Below are 22,201 nucleotides of genomic sequence, written 5' to 3'. Positions count from 1 at the left end.
AAGCCCTGTTACAAACAGGAAGATGACACCACGTTCACACTGATTGACTGATCACAAGAACCAGCACAGTCCTAAATGTTTAAAGCCGACATTGTCTTTCGTCTTTTAACACCAAAAGCAGCTGATCAGGCAGAAAAAAAGAGAGAAAAGTCACTGGTAAAACATCTGAAGTTTTCATGATATTACTTAAAATAAGCTTTGCCAGTGATGCATGCTTGTTGTAGTGATGTAGGGGTCTTAAAGGGGTCATATGATGCTGCTGAAAAGAACATTATTTTGTGTATTTGGTGTAATGCGATGTGTTTATGTGGATTAATGTTAAAATACACATTATTTTCCACACACTGTACATCATTATTTCTCCTCTAAGCCCCGCCTTCCTGAACGGGTGGATTTGTACAAAGCTCATCGTTGTAAAAAAGCGAGGTGTGTTCTGATTGGCCAGCTAACCAGTGCACTGTGATTGGCCGAATACCTCAAGCATGTGATGGGAATGTTGCAGCCCTTAACCATAAAGTGATGCTGTGTCCCGGTGCTATCACACAAAAACAATAAAATACATTACAAACAAGGCGTTTGTTGCACCCAGTGGGGATATAATTACTAATTACAATGACTTAGTACTGTCTTTTTATGCATCGCGCTTTGTAAACATAACACCATATCTGCATTCGTGATCAGAGAAATTAAAAACAATAAGCATTACTCTACAATGCTCAAAATTTAAGTTTGTGTAGTAAGTAACAGATTCTTTAAAAAAAGAAAACTTCACTTAAAGTTTGCTCTACTGTATAGTCTTTGTGTACAGCCAGCATTCAGAAATCAGTTCTTTATAAATTTAATCTATGTGTTGAACTGTTCTAGAGAAGTGTTGTAAACACAACTTAACCAACGATTTCTAGTTTTCTCTCCTCTTTTGGCAGCACAAACAAAGTAGCTTCACTTTCACAATGACACACGGCGTCTCCAGAACATGGCGCCCGCAGCAACACCACAGCGAGAATAATAGCTCCGCCTTCTTTCTTTGTGTAAACATTTAGACGGTTTTTGAAAATAAACCCACTCTGTTACGTACAAAAGTGGGGGCATGTTTAAACAAGCCAATTTAGTAGGTTGTGGACAAGTCATAACTTGTGTAAGTCATAACTTATAAAGAATATCTCTTTGGTTTTGAGACTTTAGTCTGTGCAACTTTAGGTTGTCATTCTCCAAAGAGAAAGGAACATTTTATATCACATCATATGACCCCTTTAAAAGAATAATTCACGTAAAAGTTTCTTTTATTATTTTGAACAGAAAATTTTAAGAAACCAAACAGTTGCTGGTCCATATTAACTTCCTTAGTAGAGAAAGTAGTACTGTTTAATACCAGCTTTTTTTGTTTTATTTTGGGGCACCAGATAAGGAATTTCACCTTGACAGCTAAAACAATCAAAGAATCAAATATTCTGTCAGCTGACCAGTCTAGGGGATTTGTGGTATATCAGATAACCACCACAATATCAATCTACCAGCAGGAGCAATAGGACTGTGTTAAGCGACAAGCCGACACCAACTCCTTGGCTCAGACAAGCCTTAAAAAAAACCATCCCATAGGAACAATTTAAAACAAATCCAAATGTTTTCAAAATGTCCAATTTGATACAATGTAAACTATCTAACTTAACAAATGATTTGCTTTTAGGTCAGTTTAAATAGTGATAAATGTCACTCATTCTACCCTGCATATAATTGCCAGTAATGACTTAATCACAGCTTGACTTGATTTGCGTGGTTTAAGTGAACAAAATGATTGAAGTCCAGCATAGTCGATACTGGGGCCATTTAACTAAATGATAAAAAAAAATAAAATAAACATATGCATGGATAAATTGTTCACAGTTATTATAATTTAAAGTTGGACAGAAAAAACCACTTGGTACAACTGACTACTGATGTAATGAAACCCACAAAATGTTTTGCAGCTGCTTACCTCATATATGTAACTTGTCTTATGCCTTACTCGAATTACACATTTCTGTGAATAGACTTTCACTAAAATAGCACAAGCTAGTCTGAAACAACTGCAGACAGCTGCTACTGGTCAGTAACCTTTTTTAAGGCGGGACTTAGTGCAGGGTCAATTGTTCTGCAGCTCCTAACACGTGACATCAGTATCAGAAGTGACCACAGCTTGTCTCAAGCTTATCTCTAGTGGCCAGAAGTTTCATTTTGAGGTCACTCATCCATCTATTCCTAACGTTTGTCCTCGGGATGGCATGAGGAGAGCCTACAGGTCCTTCACAGAAGGTCAGCGTGCATCTTTTCCGGCAGCTGACTCACAGTCACCTCGCTGCAGGATGTACCGATCAGCACACGGGCAGTCCTTTGAGGGTCTGCCTCTGTGCAATGAAGACAAGCCCCATGGCTGTCCGCTAGGCCATTGGAGAGTCGTGTGGAGTTGCTAGCATCCTTGTTGCAGCGTAGAGATGTTTGCCGTTGAAGATCCTTCTCACCAGGCACAGGGCTTCCTTTGCACGGGCTGGAACATATTCGTTTGCGAATCTGAGCGGTGTCTTTGCTCAGAGATTTGCGAAAGTTGGGCTTAAATACCAGGTACACCACAGGGTTGTAGGTGGTGGAGGATTTGGCAAAGATAGCTGCAAATGCAAAGGCTATAGGGGGAACCTTACTGGGTTCCACAAATGCGGCCCACATTGCTACAACAGCATAAGGGCTCCAGGCAGTCAGGAAACCGATGCACACAGCCACTGAAAGCTATAAGAGAAAGAGAAATAAAGAAGAAAATGAGTTGTTCTTTATTTGCAGTTGCAAAGCACTATTGTACTTTGAAAGGCTAGAAATACCCCTGCATTCATTCATTCTCTCCCTTACGACAGTGAACCCGGATCACGTTCCTGGAGGCCCCATCAAACACACCTGATTCAACTCATCAGCTCATTAGTAGAGACTCTGAAAGCTGAAATGGGTGTCAGACAAAGGAGAGTGTTGGGGGGCCTCCAGGAATGTTGGTGGGTACCACTGCCTTAAGCAATAATGCTTTGCACCTTACCTTCACAATAAGAATATGGGCATTTGTTGTCTTGGTCTGGGGTGAAACATGTTGCTGTACTGCCTGTCGTGACCCCCATACAGTGATGAGGATCAGTATGTAGGAGAGGAGGATGATGGCAAGAGGGAGGGCATAGCAAAAGAGGAAGAGGCAGATAATGTAGGACATGGACAGAGCGTCCTGGCCTGGTGCATACCTGAAAGAAAGGACGGTTAGGGCTATGTTATGATAATTATAATAGGGTTATGATAATCAGGGGCACTGCTGATTTGCCACTGGAGTTTCTAGGGACTCTGCTTATGTCCTCAATGATTATCTGACAATTGTTTTGTTTTTGTCTTTTTTCACTCTGACCCTGATATTCCCTTGTTCATATGCCCAGATTGTTGGTGTCACTGGGCCACTTGTGAGTCTGTGTGAGAATTACTGGGGGCACATGAGTGGCCTAATGGATAAGATACCGGACTCATAAACCAGGCACTGTGGGTTCAACACCCATCTGGTGAGTTTATACAGAGTGGTTAAAGAGCATAGCCCAGAAACCATCTTCATCCTCAAACCCATCTTCTGCTAAGACCTATGTAGATACTCAAGTCTTTCTGAAAGCAAAGCTGCTACTGTGCTATGCCAAACTGGTCTAGACGAAACTATAAAAAGTAGCATTTAAAGAAATATTTCAACCATAAAAACCTGTAAGTAATTGCTCACCCTCATGTTGTTCCAAACCATAAGACCTGCTTGTCTTTAGAATGCAAAGTAAGATATTTTTGATGAAATGTAAGAGCTTTCTTAACCTACAGGACATTGTTAAAATAGTCAAAGTGACATCAATGGTCCAACCTTAATTTTACAAAGCTACAAGAATACTATTTGTGCACAAAGAAAGCAAAAATAATGACTCTATTAAACAATTCTTCTCTTCCGTGTCATTGTCCGCAGTGCATTTACAAGAGTAGCACGACACATCGTTTTTTTACAAACAGAAGAATTAACACACATTCATCATCGTACTGTCATGAATGTGTGTCAAAGACACCAAAGAGAAGAAACTGTTAAATAAAGTTATTATTTTTGTTTTCTTTGAACGCAAAACATGTTCTCGTAGCTTCATGAAGGTTGAAGTTCAAAATTAAGGTTGAACCCTGTTGTTTAACAATGTGTTTACTGTGTTTCTATAGCCTTAAATGTGTCAGTTCCTTTGCTGTCTATGCAGGAATTTCATAAAAAATGCCTTAATTTGTTTTCCAAAGTTGAACAAAGGTCTTACGAGATTGAAACTACATGAGGGTGAGTAATTTTGGCTAAATTATCCCTTTAATTAAGGCCTAAAGTCAAGTTGTTTTCAAAATACCTAAGGTGAGCAGAATATCACAGGGGAAGAGTGCTACATAACCCAGAGGTTGATTGATAGAAATCGTTGTCTGTTACAGTACAGCTCCATCATCCAGATTTAAAGCACAAAGCCTCTTAGTCCTGGAACTATTGGAACACTATACCAGTGTTTTGAAGCGCCTGAAGTAGACATTAATCTAGTTTAGTGTTTCTAAAGTCTTTGGGATCCATTTCTCAGAATGTTGTAGATTTCTTCTTATCTAACCAAGAAACCATTTGAACCACTTCCAGATTTCAGGCCTCATTCCTGTGGCTATTCCACTGTCTAGTTGTAAAATACCTCTTAGTCCTGAAACTATATTAAATGCTGCATGAATGTTCTTAGCTATTGAAGCAGACACTGACCTAGATAACTATGTTTGCATTATAAATACCATTTAAATGTTACTGAACCACCTGAACAAGATTGAGAAGTATTTGGGGGCACATGAGCCCCAGCCAATGTGGCCTAATGGAAAAGGCTCTGAGACAAAACATTGGATTGTGGGTTCAAGTCCAATCAGAGTGGGTCTAACATCTGAGACGGTGCAGTTAATGCGGATTCGATCCTGTTCTGGGAATGTTGAAAGGGAAAGAATTCTTGGCCTATAACCCAGGGTTGGCGGATCCTTTCTTTATAAAAAGGCTCAAACTCTAAATCAAGAGCATATTTCATGGACCAGGTGTGAAACCCAACACCTCTGGCACTATACAACACAGCATTAATAGTTTGCAAATTTGTAAAAAGTAGAAAAAAAAAAGTAGATGGCTATCTGGGTGTCACTGGTCAATAACAGAAAATCCTGAGGACAAAAGAGCCACAGCCTGGTTTTCATGTCTGCACGCTACCGTCCTATAAACAAAGGCAACCATTTCTAAAAATAAAACTATAAAAAGAATGAAGTAATTTTGTTAGAGCCTGCTCCGTGTGATCTCAATAGAACATTCAGTGCATTAGATTACCTTAAGAAGTGTGTCATTTTTTGATGATAAAATACTCTTTTCCTATGCTAGTTCATTTTGCAACTATAAATAAGCCATTTGTAGGTTGACTTTCCAAAAAGTTAAAAGTACGATGTAGCTCTGTGGCACTATAAAACTATCAAAGTGATCGCATTTACAATTTTTCCTTGGCAGATGATAAAACAAAATCCAATATACTCGAGACCAGAATACCAGTCTCTAAACAGGAATAGGGCTCTTTTGACTTGGGTCACATAAGGGCCACATAAGAAATTAGAAAACCCGAGCAACTACAATGCCCAGACAATCACACAGAAAGCCCTAGTATTGTGGCAGCGAGCTGCGGTTCCACTAATAGCATATAAATTACACACATCACCTTTAGGCTGACTTTTTGGCTTGCTTTGTCTGTTTTTCTGAGACTCTTTCAGTGCTCCCATTAACATCCTGCCAGACACTTACCAGTCTATGCAGCATGCTGTCCCGTAAGGTTCAGGGCCATAGTGACCCCAATTTGCCAAGGGACCTACAGCAAACACCATGGCATAGCACCACACCCCCACTATCATCAGACAGGCGTGAGAGTAGGAGAACTTGTTACCTGTTAAAGGAAAGCAAAATTATAGATCATTATATTACGGGGGGGCCACCGAATGCTTGAATCTGATTGGCTGACGAACATTTTAAAGTTTGCAATTATTGACCGTATTATATGTCCATATCACTTTTCCAACTGATTTGAGTTATCCGAAAGGTCCTTACAGGCTAAAACAACAAAAGAACCACAATGACACTGGCAAAACAAATAAATACAGTAAACAATAGGATAAAAATGGCAGATCATTTCTATGTTTTTGTACGGAAAGCACATTCTCTCCAAATCCCTCTCTCTCTTTCTCTCACACACAGATAACATACAGTTTGCACACGCGTTAATACGCTCGCTAACCTTGTTAGCGCTACTCTGACAACTTCATCATAGTTAAAAACAACTAGACCACATGACTTCTCACAAGTGAGGTAACAAAGTGAGGCACTGTTCGTAAAGAATGCTAACTCTAAGTGTCTAAGTAACTATTTGTTTCCCTTACTTACTTTTTTCTTTTAAAAGCACACCCTGTTGCCCCAATCCATTTATTTCCCACATGTGCTTATGAGGGAAAGATTCTGTTCCTAAGCTTTACTGTGGTAAGATGAGTTATCATCAGGTAACATTAGTCCTATACTCTATAGGTGGTTTCCCAGACAGAGATTAAGCCTAGTCCTAGACTAAAATGGCAGTTTAAACCAGATTAAAAGAAATCTGCTTTCTCCGTCATGGTTTTAAATAGTCTCAGACTGTAGTCCATCAATCAATCAATCAATCAATCAATCAATCATTTTTATTTATATAGTGCTTTTAACAACACAGGTTGCATCAAAGCACTGTACAGTATAAGGTAGAAGAGTACAATGACAGGGATGTATAATGACGAAAGTGACCGATTTGTTATTAAATGCAGAGACGGTTTCTGTAATCAATTCGACGATAATCACTAGAAGTTAAGTGTCCCCAACAAAGCAAGCCAGAAGCGACAGCGGCAAGGAAACAAAACCCCATCCATACAGAATAGAGAAAAAAAAACCTTGGGAGAAACCAGGCTCAGTTGGGGTCAGTTCTCCTCAATTGAGTCTGGTTTCTCCCAAGGTTTTTTTTTCTCCATTTTGTATGGATGGGGTTTTGTTTCCTTGCCGCAGTAGTCTAGATTTGAATAATCTGGAGGAAGACTAGAGCTACTTCAGGACTAAATTGGGGTTTAAATTAAACCCAGCAGGAGGCGGGTTTAACTTTAGATTAAGGTTGTATTTTCAGTATTTTTTGCATTAAAATTATTGGTACCCTTTGTAGATATGAACAAAAAAGCCTGTGAAAATAATTAATGTTAATCCTTTTAAACTCTTATTTAAACAAAACAAACTTAAACTTTCAAAGAAGTAAAATAGAAAGAAAGAGAAATCTCATCATAAAAGAAATGTTTTTTCTTTAAAACACATTGGCGACAATTAATGGCACCCTTTTATTCAATACTTTTTTCAACCTTTCCTTGGCAATTTGACAATTTTCTCCTATATAGTACCTAAGGAGAGCATATGACAAGAGATAAAGTATCTCTGCAGACCTGTCAGATTCCCAGCTCCATGTTGATATCTATATTTCTAGGCTTCAGGTCAGGGAACTAATGACAGAACTTTTCGTTTTGTGCTCAGTGACCCATTTTTTTTCTTTTGGATCTTTGTTCATTGTCCAGCCACGGCCCATTACAGGGCTTCCTGACCCGCAACTATTTTCTGCAATTATGCAGCTGTGAAGCTTAGAGAGTCTTTGGCCACTCAAACTATCCTCCTTATGTTGCATTAAAACAATAGATTTACATTTTACAGAAGTAGCATTTCCTTTTTGATTGGAATTCATTATTTATTGTCTTAATGGTGGAAATTGAAATGTTAAACGATTTAACTTTAATGCTTTTCATGTGCTATTTTCTCGACTTCATTTTTTGCACAGTTCAACCACCTGTTGCTGCACAGCAGAAATATTTTGATTATGATAGATGACAAAAGATGGAAGAGATTTTGCCTCCTTGTATTTATAGATTCCTGTGAAACAGGAAGTCATAGCTGGAAAATGTTATGTTTCTAGCCACCCCGGTGTTCTAAAAATGTAAACATGAACGGGATATAGATATTCAGAGATTTTTCTCTAATTTCTATGACAATTTCAATGTGTGTTAGAGAAACAAATATTTTCATAATGTGATTTTGTTAAAAGGTTAGATTTTTGTGATTTTTAACATTTTTATTTCCTTTTTTTTTTTAAATGATCATAAGAATAGACAATAGATTTATTTTCATAATCCTCTTTGATCATATTTTTTAATTTTGCCCATGACTCTCTCTAAAAACGTATGCATAATAAAATAAGTATTAATAACAATAATAATATTTTCAAGGATTCATTACAATTCATTCATTACAATTACAATTACATTACAGTTCATTACAAATTAATTACTAGGCATTCCCTTTTTTATCATTCAACACCTGATGTGTGCAGTTTACTTTGATTGCTTTAAAAAATTATTTTATTCAGTTTTTTGTTTGTTTTTGTTGTTGTTGATCGCTTGTTGCTATTGTTTTCCGGATTTGCTTCTCTGTTCCATACACTAAAAATTCCTAGAATTCCTAAAACGTGAACATTTATTAATAAGCGAAAACACCCCTGGGCAAAAATATTAGACAAATTTACACAGAATTCCTAGAAATTACAGTAATAGCAAAAATGTACCCTATATGGAACTGTTTGAATGGATGGACCCAACTGTTTATGACGCCATGGCCAGAATGTAAAATGTAAAGAATGTTAAAATACTGTTTTATTTATGAGATCCTCCAGCATAGATGGCAATACACAGGCTGCATGCATATTTGTGTGTCAGCTAAGCAACCACCATTGAGATGAATGGGAATGCTTATGCACTTTTTGGTTACGTTCAAAGGCATTTTTGCGAGATGTGAGTAAAACAGCGAAACGTGTCTCTCTAGCGCAAGCATTGTGATATGCATTATGACATCTATCAGGTGCAGACCCAAAGGCTCACAACCTATCTGGCAACATGCCTTCCAAAATAAGGCTTTAACCGCATGCCAAATATGCCGGCTTCTCTTCTTCCTACAGAATCCATCTGTTCACCTGCTATCCTCTTTGCCATCTTAATCTCAGTTCTCAGACTCACCCACATGCTGTTAAACCGCTCCATCTAAATTGTCTCTTCTCTCCCACACACACCTTCATCTTGGTCAACAGTGAGTCAAATGCTAAAACTGACAAAACTAATGAACTCTAATGAGGCCAACCTCTCCTGTCCAGACGTGGGAGTATTGACCAAAAGCCAAGCCCACACTGGGCATCTAGAGCCTGATAAAAGGTAGAATATCCGATAATCACACTGTAAGCCATAAGGTAATGAATTTCCCTCTGGGGTGCATCGTGGCAGGACAGAAGGGATTCATGCAGCTGCATCCAGTTCTTAATTAAAATATGGAGGAGGGCCAGGGACAAAGATGAATGTATTGTGGCGTGAAAGGTGTCGAGGAACAATACCGTAGTTTGGGAAGCAGACTTTGAGGCAGCAGACGGACGACAGAGCTGTGAGATTTGTCAGGCTGGATAAGCCGAAGAGGACGCCACATACAGCATAGTATAAACATGTCAGCTCTCCAAACAGCCACCTGAGACAATCAGAGAGAGGCAAAGAGAAGAAAAGAAAGAAAGCAAAGGACAGTATATTTGGGGGACTTCAATATAACCATCTGTACATGGCAAATATGGCAGAGAAGCCAGTCTGAGATGGCTGGAAAACATTGCAGCAGAATTCAGATGTGTAGCACTTAAACATAGATAACATGGAAAACAATCAATCAATCACATGTACATTGTTATGGAAGCCAGTTAAATAAGGCAATGATTGAATAATTGTATAATCTATGCTAAACTTGTGGTAAAAGTGCTCGAATAGACCCGGAGATCGGCTGAATGGATTCAAAAACAGTAAAACTCAACTCTATTTCTAAAAAAATAGAGTCTTACTTTGACTGTATTGCCATTTTAATTTTACCATTATTTCACATTATGCCATTTCGTGTCTTACAACTGTTACTTTTTCTTGTAATTACAATTTTGTATGTTATAATTGTGACAAGTTTATTTTAAACTTTATCGGTTTTATTTTAACCCTTTAAACTGAAAATGGGCTCCGTACTTTGTTCTTTCTAGTACTAGCGCATAAAACGAGAAAACGGCAAAGTCCAACACTGTGTCTCGAGCAACCGCAGCATGGAAAAATGCCATTAAAAGCTGTACTGTTGGTTGCTAGTAACATCCAGCTGTTTAAAAGTTGTCAGCACAGTGTTAGGCCGTTCTGCCGCAGCTTTGGTCCCGTGTCAATAAAACGATGCATCAGAGCTGCTTTAGACTTTGTCTCTGATACGGGGGTGTGCATATTTTAGCACAGACTTCTTCTGGCGTCTGCCTACTTGTGAGCAAAGGCGGATGGGATCGCCAAAGGAAAGAGAGTAACTGTCATCCCAAGGTCACTAATAGATAAGTTTATGATGAAGAATTCTGCCGGCTTGAGAGATGATCTCTTACGATACGCAACAAGGAGCAGGATGCCGTTTCCCAAGAGTGACAGAATGCCTAAAAAAGAGAAAGAAATACATTTGGTGAATAGTCACTACCGCAAGCACTTTGTTTTCCTTCTGCAAGCCCAGTTTTACTGCTCGGCAAGACCTGAAACTGCTATGATTTATCCTGCCACTTTTACGATTTGAAGTCACCCTTTAAACTGTCACATGTCCCCGTCTGCCAATGACCTCGAAAGCTTTCGTCTAACATCCCTTGAGATTTTAGTTCACAGTATAGCTGCGTGCCGAGCATCCGATTTTGTGTAAACGCTTGTATAAATTTCACAAATATAAGTGTTGCATGAATTTAAAACGTAAATTTAACGAAGCGAAGCGAAACACAAGCCACCAATGCTACTTTGTCACGGGTTCCATCAAAAAACTCTTTGGATTTGAGCGCATAAAGTGCATTTCTTCACATCCTTGTGGTAAGTTTTATTTAGCGATATTTTCAAGGCAGCTATGTTAAGAGATCAAACCTTCGGAAAAACCATGAGGTGTTTAATGCAATAAATTGCTTCAGATAATATGCGTGCATGTCTGAGCTTTGAATATTTGAATTTGGCGCCAAAAATGAATAATTATGTACTATACTTTCAAAGCTGGGTGCTCCGGTTTAACACAAGTACTTTTTGGTATCTGTGTCAAAATTTATTTGCGCACTCAGTTTACTGACCCTTTGGACTAGTTTTACGATTCATATAAAAAAAATAAAATAACACCAAATAATGAATGTGTGGCTCAACCAACAAGCAGATAGGACCCCTGTAGACCCTCGTGTTTTTGTAAACATTAGGTAACGTGAGACTTTTTTCTTTGACAAGAAAAGGTTTGTTCATAATAGCAATAATGTATGATATTTGTATGATGATACAAATCTTTTGAAATAAAGGCTAAAAAGCAAAAACGATCAGTTGTAAGTGAAGGGACTCACAGAAGGTCGTGTATAAAGCACCCATGAAGACATCGTGCTCCTTTGGGATTTTGGAAACGAAATGGGAAGTTTCCGTGGTATTTCCCATCTGCAGAAAAAAAAAAGAAAGACAAGAAGTTTAGATTGAACAGTGGGGAAAGGATGAGGCTAAAGCTGTGGTAAAACAAGAACAAGTATTAAGCATTCGTGAGCGAGCTGAGGGTTTTCAGGGCTGAAACGGGGGACTTTGTGCTTCATTGAGCTTTTTGGTGAGTCCATTACAATTGAGATTAGCAGATCATCTCTCGGTGAATAGAGCCAGATTCCCACTAATGCCAACACAAAAACGCCCGGTCCAATTGTGTAAAGAAGGGAACGGAAATGGATTTCTTTGAGGATATGGGCAAAAAATAAGATCTCCTAGTACAATCGTTTTTTGTGATGTTTCTGAAATGTCATTCCGTTTTATGTAATCTCACATTACACAGAATAATGTCGCTTTTATGCTGTATACCGTAACCAGTTCTGGGCAGATTACTCGAAAATTGTAATCTAGTCAGACTACTTTTAGATTACTTTTGATAGAACACATTCATCACTGTGATTTAAACTAGTTTCATATTGATATAAAAATACAAAGAGAATTTGTTTTTTATCATATTATATTATATTAAAATGTAATATAATTGTATCAATTTTATACATTCATAAATCCACAGATTTTACAACTATAATGATTTGACAAGCCTCATTTGAGAAGAACTGCCTGCCAAAAAACGAGTACATTTTAACATATAAAAAGTAAACGACGTCTGCGTGGCTTTCATGTAACAAAAAGAAAACTTTAATTTTTATTTCATTTGTTGGCTATTCTAAAAATCAACCCTAGAGACACTAGATCCTATATAAACAGTCGAATATGGAAAAAGCATGAAACTGAAAACAAGCTATGTAAGAAAAAACAGTTTGCCTGGGGAAATGGCTAATACGGTTTTAATGGTTATTAAAGCAAACATTTGACCGCAGAATGCCGCAATTGTCCGGTCAGAATCAAATCGCGTTTTCTCTCTCTCAAATGATAACGCTTTTTTTTCCCCCTCCGCTAGAAGCTCACAAACGCTTTCTTTGTTTCCTGTACTTAAACCCTCCTGGAAACACACGCACACATATACAGGCCGTGCATATATGTGTGTGAAAAGCTTAGAATGGACGCTTCGTGCATTGATATCCATTCAAAGGCAAAGCCTCTTACTGTCTATACAGAGCTGGGGGAGTCGATGACCAAACTGTGCGAGCGGCCTACTTTCTGGAGGCTGATAAATGTCAACTCAGCTGTTATGAAATGAAGGAGTGAAGCTTCAGCCTGTGCCTGAGGTGCAGGGACACAGCTTGCGTCTCTGTCGGGATAATGAGTCACCTTTGTACAGATGCAAGCAGATACAAAAAACAAGCACACGCAGCCTAAGCAGCACGGAAGAATAATCCGATGCAAATCGTTTTGTAACACTGGATTCTTGATTTGATTAGTGACCTAGAAATAGTATAGGATGCCAACGTCCTTTCTGCTTTACGTTGTTTTAACGTTCTGTTAATTGCCTCTTTTTTAAGCGAATAAAAGCACACAGCACAAGCGCATATCGGTGGTTTATGTTCACGGTGCTGGACCAATATGGATGTCACTTACGCACATAACAAATAGTATTTTTTCTTTTTATTTCATTTAATGGTCGGCCGCAGAAGGGCACGTGGAACCTGATTTAAAAGTACATTTTTTATGTGAAATGAGGACAAACGCTCTTTTTAGAACATTGTAATATTTCACGGAATTATTAAAGGATATTCAATGCCAGGTATGAACACTATACGGAAAAAACCCCCAGAATATTACATAAAATAAGTAAGTTAAAAAAAATGTTTTTAAAGAGGAAATTAAGACAAGTAATAGGACTGCCATTGAATTGTCATAAATCATTATTCTATGTAACACTACTTTTTTGGCAACGGGTACAAAATATCTTGTTCAGCTAGACTGTATGTGGTTAGTTGATTTTACTGAATAAATAACTAAATATCTAACTACAGTTAATTCACTTGAAATGGCAATTATTTTATGCACGCGTAAAATGTCTTAATAAAAGTTAATCGGATTTCAGTTTGAAGTTTACTGAATAAAGTGTATAATGTTTACTATCACAAAACGTTTTCACATTTCCCCCCAAGTCAATCATTTACATTTAAAGTGGCTGAACAAGTCATTTTGTATTTGACGGAGGATCAAATGAAACTAAAATGATCAAATGTATTGCATTTAATTAATAACAGTCAATAGTGTATGTTGTATCTCTCTGTCTTTCTCTCTGCTTACAGTAAATTCATTCTTGATTAAATGCTTTATTTATTGTCACTTTTAGTACCAGTTTTTTTATACACAGGTTTTTTCTATTTAAAACTGTGGCTCACCTAAACTGCGGTAGTCCATCTCCTCACTATTGTCCTTCTAAACCAGGGACACATCTGGTTCAGGAGATCCACTTTCCTGTAGAGTTTAGCTCCAACCAGAACAAATTCAACTGTGATTTTCTAATGCTCTTGAAGACATTGTGCAGCACGCTCAGGTGTGTTTGATTAGGGTTAAAGCTAAAGCTAAATGTGAGCCAGTTTTTGAGGATCCCTGCTCTGAACACATAATAAAAATACTTTCTGCTGCATTATAATATGTCCTCATCAACAGAATTCATAATAAATATTACACTTAGGATGAGTTATACGTTAATCAGCGTGTTAAATTATAATCAATGTTTTGGCGCACACTGGCATGTCGAATCGGCCTTCTTCTTGACTCAAATAACACGTTCAGTAAGCATATTGGAAATGCTATAATGCGTAATATAATGAATGGCTATGGGTAATGTCAACAGTGCAGAACAAATTAAATGAGACGAGTGTATTTATAGGTCATCTTTTACACTGCAATCAGTTCACCAGAGAAACTGAAGATTTCCTCTTAAAGGAGACATATACACTATAAGATACCCTACAGATAATGTAGTATATCATTTTGGAAATTCCTATTTGGAGTGGTAGCAGAAACACTTGGTGTCTGTTTGGTGCCTGTTTCTTTAAATGCAAATGAGCTATTGCTCCACGCCCCCTTTCTAGAATAGAGCTAAAAACATCTGTTCATCACATTGAAGTCATGTATTTTAAAACATATTAGTTTAAATTATCACAATATGTCACATTTTAATTTTCTCACAGTATTATTTGAACGTTTGGGCAACATGAAGTTAACTCTGCAATCTTTGCCTCCGGTAAAGCAAAGTTATTGGACCATTTGTGTGATAGTTTACATAAAAGCACTTTAGTAAGAAAGATGAGCTTTTAATATTACATAAGTGACAACAAAAAAGGGCATACGATATTCCCAAAATGGTAAATGGATCATTTGTTCATGTTGGGGGCTAGCGAACCCTTAACAAATCCACACATTGTTCATTATGAAGCTAATGTTCACAAACCTTTTTGTCAGCCTAAGACAAGTTTTCATAGGAATTAGCATTTTGGTGATGATACTAAAAAGATACAACATGTGCACTGCACTTAAGAAGCGAATTATTGAGTGAGAACCTTTAAAAAAGCATTCCGTTTTCTTCAAAACTTTTAAATCTAAGTTTTATTGCATTGGTGGCTGTTCTTATAATGGCAGTTCAGAAATGAAGTTTTCAGTGAGTGCCACTGTAAGGTTAATGCTCCGTCGCATTTGCCAGTAGAGTTAATAAACCTGACCGATAGTGGTTACAAAAGCAAATGTGAGCTAAAAATACATTTTCTGAAGGAGCTATGTATTTTTAGCTTGCTTGTGTGAGGCCTTGAGCTCTTTTGTGGATTGCTGTGACTCGAGTTCACGCGAATCATGTATGTCAAATGCTGTACCAGGTGAGCCACCAAGCAAGTTTACCATGTCAAAAAAAACACAGATTTAAAACTGTGGCTCACCTAAACTACGGTAGTCCATCTCCTCACTATTGTCCTTCTAAACCAGGGACACATCTGGTTCAGGAGATTCACTTTCCTGTAGAGTTTAGCTCCAACCAGAACAAATTCAACTGTGATTTTCTAATGCTCTTGAAGACATTGTGTAGCACGCTCAGGTGTGTTTGATTAGGGTTAAAGCTAAAGCTAAATGTGAGCCAGTTTTTGAGGATCCCTGCTCTAAATAACAGTAACTGATTATATGCAGTCTAGATTATGTAATCAAATTCCAAATATGAAGTACTTGCAATTTAAGATCTCATAATCAGATTAGAGCTGCTTTTTGCGCACTGCGCGATTACATATTGATCGCAACATTGCAGAAACATATCGACTATCCCTAATTCACATCAAAAGCCATGGATGCTAAATGAATGCACGTTTTTTTTTGTACAGTGAGGCTTCATGTATGGTCTTTCAAGGAGCATGGATGTTTGCTTTATGCAATGTAATGACAAAATAAGCAGGGCTCCTGCACGCACATCTCAAATGATTCCCGCTCCGCGGCAGAGAGAAGAATCATTACCAGCTCACGCCGAGCACGTCCCTCCACCTGTATTCAAATCCTGAATGAGTAATTCCATCAAAAAGCTGTCATAGCGCCAAAAACAGTTTTGTGCTCAAGACCTGAATAGAATGTAATGAGCGCTACTCTAATAAGCCGAAGAAACAGATGAGCCCCGGCTTGAGACTGAACAGATGGGTTAGGAACAACTAGACGTTCGCACTATATAGAAATTAAAGTTGAAGCTTGATGAGTTCGATTTCGAAATGAGAGAACTTTTCTGCTTTCCTCCTTTGTTTTGCTCCTGATTCGACGTGGACTCAATCGAGAAAAATGCAAACATTTTAAATAAACACCTGTTTACGTAATTAGCTCGGCTACGTCACACCGCTGAACATTTCGACATCTGTCGTTCAATCATATCCACGCATCAGTATGAAACAACGGACGCGCGTTTACAGAAAGTCAGCTAACTTTGCACGATGGACTGGGAACTTGATTAGCTACGGATCAGTCTCGTTTAACAGCGTCTTGAATGTCGCTTTGGTTGTTCTGAAATGCCTGAGCAAAGTCTGTCATCAAAGCATTTCTGTAGACTCGTCTTATACGACTGCGTTACCAGACAGCAGACATACAAGTAATCAAGTAAGGCGCCAGTCATTTATATGTTATTTTTTATGTCGTGTTTATGTTTAGCGCTTTATCGGAATAGCATAGCATAGCCTAGAAAGCACGCACAGAGACCGAATCACCGAAAAGCTTCGCTCACCTCAATTCATTAAAGCTCTACACTGTAAAAAGCGACTTGAATTTAATGGTAAAAGAGTGTAACTGGTTTTAACCTGTTAAATGGTTAATGGTAAACTCCCCTACCGTACATGGTGTAAAACTGTGCTTATCTAATTTTACGGTAGTTTACAGTTTTTAGTGGCAAAATTTTACGGTGAATAACCGTAAATTCCCATAATTATAATTTATCGCATTATTTCAGTTTCATGTGTGTCACCATGATGGCGTTTAGTGTTTATATGTTCATATTTAACACCATAACACTAAAATGTCGCTAGCATATTTTTTCTACATCTACAGTTTGTTATAACTGGAGTATTGGAGATGTGTTGTCATCTTTCAGCATAGCAATATAGACAATTACAGATATATCTCTTGATTATAGTTTATGTTAACAGTGCATTGACAGGAGAAAAAGATTTTTAGGTGAGCTATACCTTTAAGATAATGATTCACACCCACTAACGGGTTTCAACATTTGCCATGCGTTTAGTCCTTTTAGTTCGTTTCTATGTTGCAGTGATTAATGTAGTCTTTTAGGCCGTTTACATGAGCTGTCAGGAAAGTTATTAGCTCTAATGAAATGCTAGAGCTGGAGAGAGATGTTAAGGGCATATTTCCTTCTGCTGCGTCTAACTGCATTATCAAGGGCGGAGACATAAAAACAGATGCTAAGGCACGCATCGCTATTATTATTTTTCATAGGACTGGGGATTTAAGCAAGGCCCTAACCCCTGAGTATTAATCTTCAGCACATGAATGATGCCTCAAATCATGCAGGTTGTTGAACAGAAGTGTGCTATATTTCTAAGTGGTCTGATTTATGACGGGTGATAAAATGGACGTAAGGGGTCCCGCAGATTTACAAGGAGAGACCAAAATATCACCCGAGCAACTCCATCATCAATCAGCACTCAAATCCTCTTAAGAAAATGTATATATAAAAAAGTTGGTTATATATACCAAGAAACCTAAAGTTCGATCAGACTAATTGATTTTTTTATGACATTTTGTGCAAATAGGTTCATTAATCGTGTGCATCCTTACTCTCATTTCCTTTACAGTACAATTACGTGCAAAGGAAAAGGTTTTGAAATTTTTCTTGCAATATGTTTCTCTTGTGCACGAGAAAATCTGTGCTTTTTGTTTTTTTAGAAAAGGTCCCTTACCCTCCCTACACTGTCACTGTCACACATCTTTGCAAATGGTATATGTTCGTACCTAAAGGGTTGAAGTACCGCTAAAATTTCAATACTTTACCACTATCCTGTCTGTTAAAAATAACAGCTGTCAAAATTGGGTAATATTTTGTAATATTCTAGTGCTTTCTAGAACATTCAAGAACATCATTGATCATTCGCTTCTGAAGAGTCACATTTGGTAAGTTTATGATAACGTGTTGTTAGCTTAGTATTATTATTCATGTACCGTGTAATGTTAATGATCTATAACAGATTAGTTTATGTAAACAGCAACATGATCTTTTAGTTTTCATGAGCCCTGTTAATGACACACACACAAAACTATTTTCATTTTCAGCATGTGAAACTTCTATAATAATTTGTTTTATGGTTTTAATATTGCTAAATCAGCCTTCATTTAATTTATAACAAAAATCCTTTTTTTCAAGGTAAATATGGTAGATATAGCTCTGTAAGTGAACACAAAACTTAATGAAATGACAAAAAATAAATATATAAAAGAATAAAATAAATAAAATAAAATAATAATAATAAATAAATAAATAAATGCTTTTATTTTGTCCAGACAAAATATTATAAACCTAATAAAAATTCTTAAATCAAGAATGTTTGTATAAAATTTTTTTTTTTTTTTTTTCAGAAAAAACTTGAAAAGCGAAACAAGCAAAATAATAAAGAATATATACTGGTATATATACTGAATATATATTTTCTTTCTCCATGCAAATGCTTTAATAGACCAATGTCCCTCTACAAAAAAATAAAATAAAAATAGGTACAAATGCAGACTATAGCCTGGCAGCCTCTTGAACCTCATCAGATCGATGGTGGTCGTGAAAATGTGGGACATGAACAGACTCTCCAAAAGCTGAACTTGACATTCAGTTCTCATCCGATTAGTGCTCTTTTCTGCGTGTCCGGAGTGTGTCAAAGCTATGGCATCGCACAGTCTGGGGGTGACCCCCGGCCCGTCCTTCACTAACCCGCTGGACATCGGGAAGGCTGCACTCGATCGGTAAAGTGTTTGCTCTGATCTGAGCTCGGCGTATTATTGTGGATGTTTGGCGTCTGCTCCCTTTGGGAAGAGCTGCTGATGCGTGACATGGAAATCATTGCGTTAGAGTCCAGAACATTTCAGAGGCCCCACTGCTGTTGTTGAAAAATACAGTTTAGTGTCACACTAGTACTTATCGGTTGCTTTACCTTAAAACAGATATATTTTCAACTATGATAAATAAGTCAAGACAGCTGGCCAATCAGGGATGGATGTCTATGGCCACTTCTCTGTGCAATTCTTCATGTTCTTTCCATGCTACGTTTTATATTATGTGTAATATGTTTTAACGTTGTCTTCTATCAACTGATTCACGATTTATCATTGTTTTGAAGAACTTTTACTACAACCCAAAACCCCATCCGTTACAGAATGGAGAAAAAAAAAAACTAGGCTCAGCTCGGGGCCAGTTCTCCTCTGGAAATGTTGGGATATTTTTTTAATTTAAATTTAGACTTTCAAATCACGTGAGCCAAAATTTTATTCACATTTTTACGAGGTGTAGCAGTTTGAAGAGGTCTGGGCATCAGGTTGATGAGTTATCTGGAGTTTTTAATGTTGGTATGTTTCATTTAATGGTCCAACAAAGGTTTCCAGCCTAGTCCCTTATTCAGAGATTTCTCCATTTTCTCTGCATCTTTTGATGATGATTTGCAGATGATGAGATTTGCAAAGCCTTTGCAATTGGACGTTGAGGAACGTTGTTTTCCACAATCTTTTCCCACTCTTTCACAGACTGGAGAGCCTCTGCCTCTCTGAGACATGCCTTTTATAGCTCGTCAGGTTACAGACCTGATGTCAGTTAACTTAATTAGCTGCTCAATGTTCTCTCCGCTCAATCTTTTAAAAATTTGCTTTTTCATGCCCCGTTTTGTTGCCCCCGTGTCAGCTTTTCTGAGACCTGTAGCAGGCATCAAATTTGAAATGAGCTCATTTAGTTGATAAAAGCGTAACATTTCTCAGTTTAAACATCCGTTGTTCTATTGTGAATAAAAGTCTTTTAGTTTTAGTTTTAATTTTAAAAACAACCTCCAGGTTGTATGATTGTAAAAACAATCAAAGAAAAAAAATTGTTAATCATGAGTGCCAAATATGATCATCGGGTTTTGAGGGATATTTATTTATTCATTTATGTGCAACCCTGGCACATTTTTTAAAGTTGATATAGGCACGTATTGCTGTATTTTTAGTACGTTAAATATCCATGGACTGTCGCTAAATGTTAATGCCCTCGCATATTAGTATTGTGCAAAAGTTATGCTTTATTAATCAATTTTTTTATGAAAAGGAATAAAATGTGCTTCTTTTGGAAACTGCAGTGATATGTACTTCTTGGTACATATTTCACGTCTCACTAAAAAGTGCACCCAGATGCATTTATGTCATGAGACTCTGCATTTTATTGTATTGCAGTTTTCCCCCTGCAATAAAAACTACAGAGCTTTGCTTATTAAATTACAAAGACGTAGTATTAAGAGATACAGACTGAAAACTGATATTTACATTACTTCATGAGGGTAGTCTGCCATACTATATAAAACATAATCTATATAAAAAAAAAGAGATGTCTAACGGCCCGCTCCCAAGTCTCTAAGCTTCCTTTGTGAAGTTCCTGGTATGTTTCACCACCTTCCACGCAAAAATCATGAACGACGGCATACCCCAAAACCCTAAACACGAGCGATAAATATAAGCCACGCGTAAGCGCACCCTATTAATTAAACCCTGGGGAGGTGTCAGAAAACCACCAGTTTGGTAAACAGTCACAGGGCAAATCAATATTCCTCGGCGCTTTATTAAAAGTTGTATAAAAACAGTCGGTGAGGCTGGTGTTTGGGTGCAGATGTCTAGACAGGTGCTGCTGGCTGTAAACTTGTAATTAGGGAATTGTGTCCGTCTGTAAACACACCGGGCAGGTGTTTCAGACCCTCACCACCGAACGGATTTGTCTTCCATTTCTACCACAGTATAGGGTTTTTTTGGGTCCGATATTATTGCTGATTTGAATTATGATATTCAAATGTGAGACTGACAAGCCTTTTTTGGGACCACCTTTCGCTATTCAATACTGTAGCTGCATGACTGCAGGATCTGCTACTTTTCGGTGGCAGCCAATGGAGACTGAAATAAGGATCTGGTCTAAATACACAAACGCTTCCCTTGCACTGGCTTGACTTTATTACGCGTAACGTAGAACTGTAGTACAGAAAGTCAAACGCTCTTTACAAAAGAAATGCGATTATTTCCGACGGTGCCTAAACACAGGTATGCACGTTGCAAAGCATTTGTGGTTAAAAAGTATATCAATTTATATTGTTTTTAGAAAATGGCAGATCGTTTCAGTAGATGAGTCCTTTATCCCTCGTGTGGAGCACTTTAAAGCTGCACTGAAAATCCCATTGAAGTCCACTATGTGGAGAACAATCCTGGAAGGATTTCCTCAAAATCCTTCATTCGTTTTCGACTAAAGAAAGAAAGAGAAACGTCTTGGATGACAATATGCAAACAAAAAATTTAACAGGAGACGCCATAATCTCTGGAAAAAACTGAAATCGATTTCGATGGGGCGTTGTAGCAAATTCTGCGCAAAATTAGAGTTTAATGATAATGTTACTTTTCACAATTACATGCTCTTTTAAAAAGTGTACTTTGCAATAGCGATAAAATAATGCTTTTACTTTAAAATGCATTATAAATTGTTTCAAATTTGATTTAAATCCATTTTTAAAACTTTATTATAGCATAACGAATGTTTTTTAAACATAATTACATTAAACGTAATTACACTTATTTTGATTTGATGGTTAAAATGTATCATACTACATAGACAAGTCAAGTAATTATATAAGCAACCAGTACTTAAGATGTTTTAAAAAGTACTTAAATGTTCAACTTATTGCATTTAAAAAAAAAAAATAAATAAAAAAAAATAATAAAAAAAAAAAAAAAAAAAAAAAAAAAAATAAAAATATATATATATATATATATATATATATATATATATATATATATATATATATATATATATATATAATCTTAAATAAACTACTAGTTCATTTTTTATTCAGTAACATACAAGTTAAGTGTCTAATAACAT

At 37.2% G+C, this 22,201-nt stretch overlaps 1 protein-coding gene across 1 annotated transcript in view; it reads right to left on the bottom strand.

Annotated features, from left to right (window-relative positions):
* Positions 1–532: 532 nt before the first annotated feature.
* Positions 533–22,201, bottom strand: part of opn7d (opsin 7, group member d) — a 34,028-nt gene continuing 12,359 nt past the window's right edge. Inside the window, exons 2-7 of the mRNA XM_043246168.1 lie at positions 11,544–11,631; positions 10,460–10,622; positions 9,528–9,655; positions 5,849–5,987; positions 3,053–3,248; positions 533–2,757 (exon numbers count right to left, since the gene is read on the bottom strand). Coding sequence (XP_043102103.1) covers positions 2,281–2,757; positions 3,053–3,248; positions 5,849–5,987; positions 9,528–9,655; positions 10,460–10,622; positions 11,544–11,631 — 1,191 coding nt within the window. The 3' untranslated portion in view covers positions 533–2,280. The remainder of the gene's footprint in view (positions 2,758–3,052; positions 3,249–5,848; positions 5,988–9,527; positions 9,656–10,459; positions 10,623–11,543; positions 11,632–22,201) is intronic.

Source organism: Puntigrus tetrazona, chromosome 8, assembly GCF_018831695.1.
Source record: "Puntigrus tetrazona isolate hp1 chromosome 8, ASM1883169v1, whole genome shotgun sequence".
NCBI classification, from domain to species: Eukaryota; Metazoa; Chordata; class Actinopteri; order Cypriniformes; family Cyprinidae; genus Puntigrus; species Puntigrus tetrazona.
This window is presented reverse-complemented; position numbering and strand designations above follow the sequence as displayed.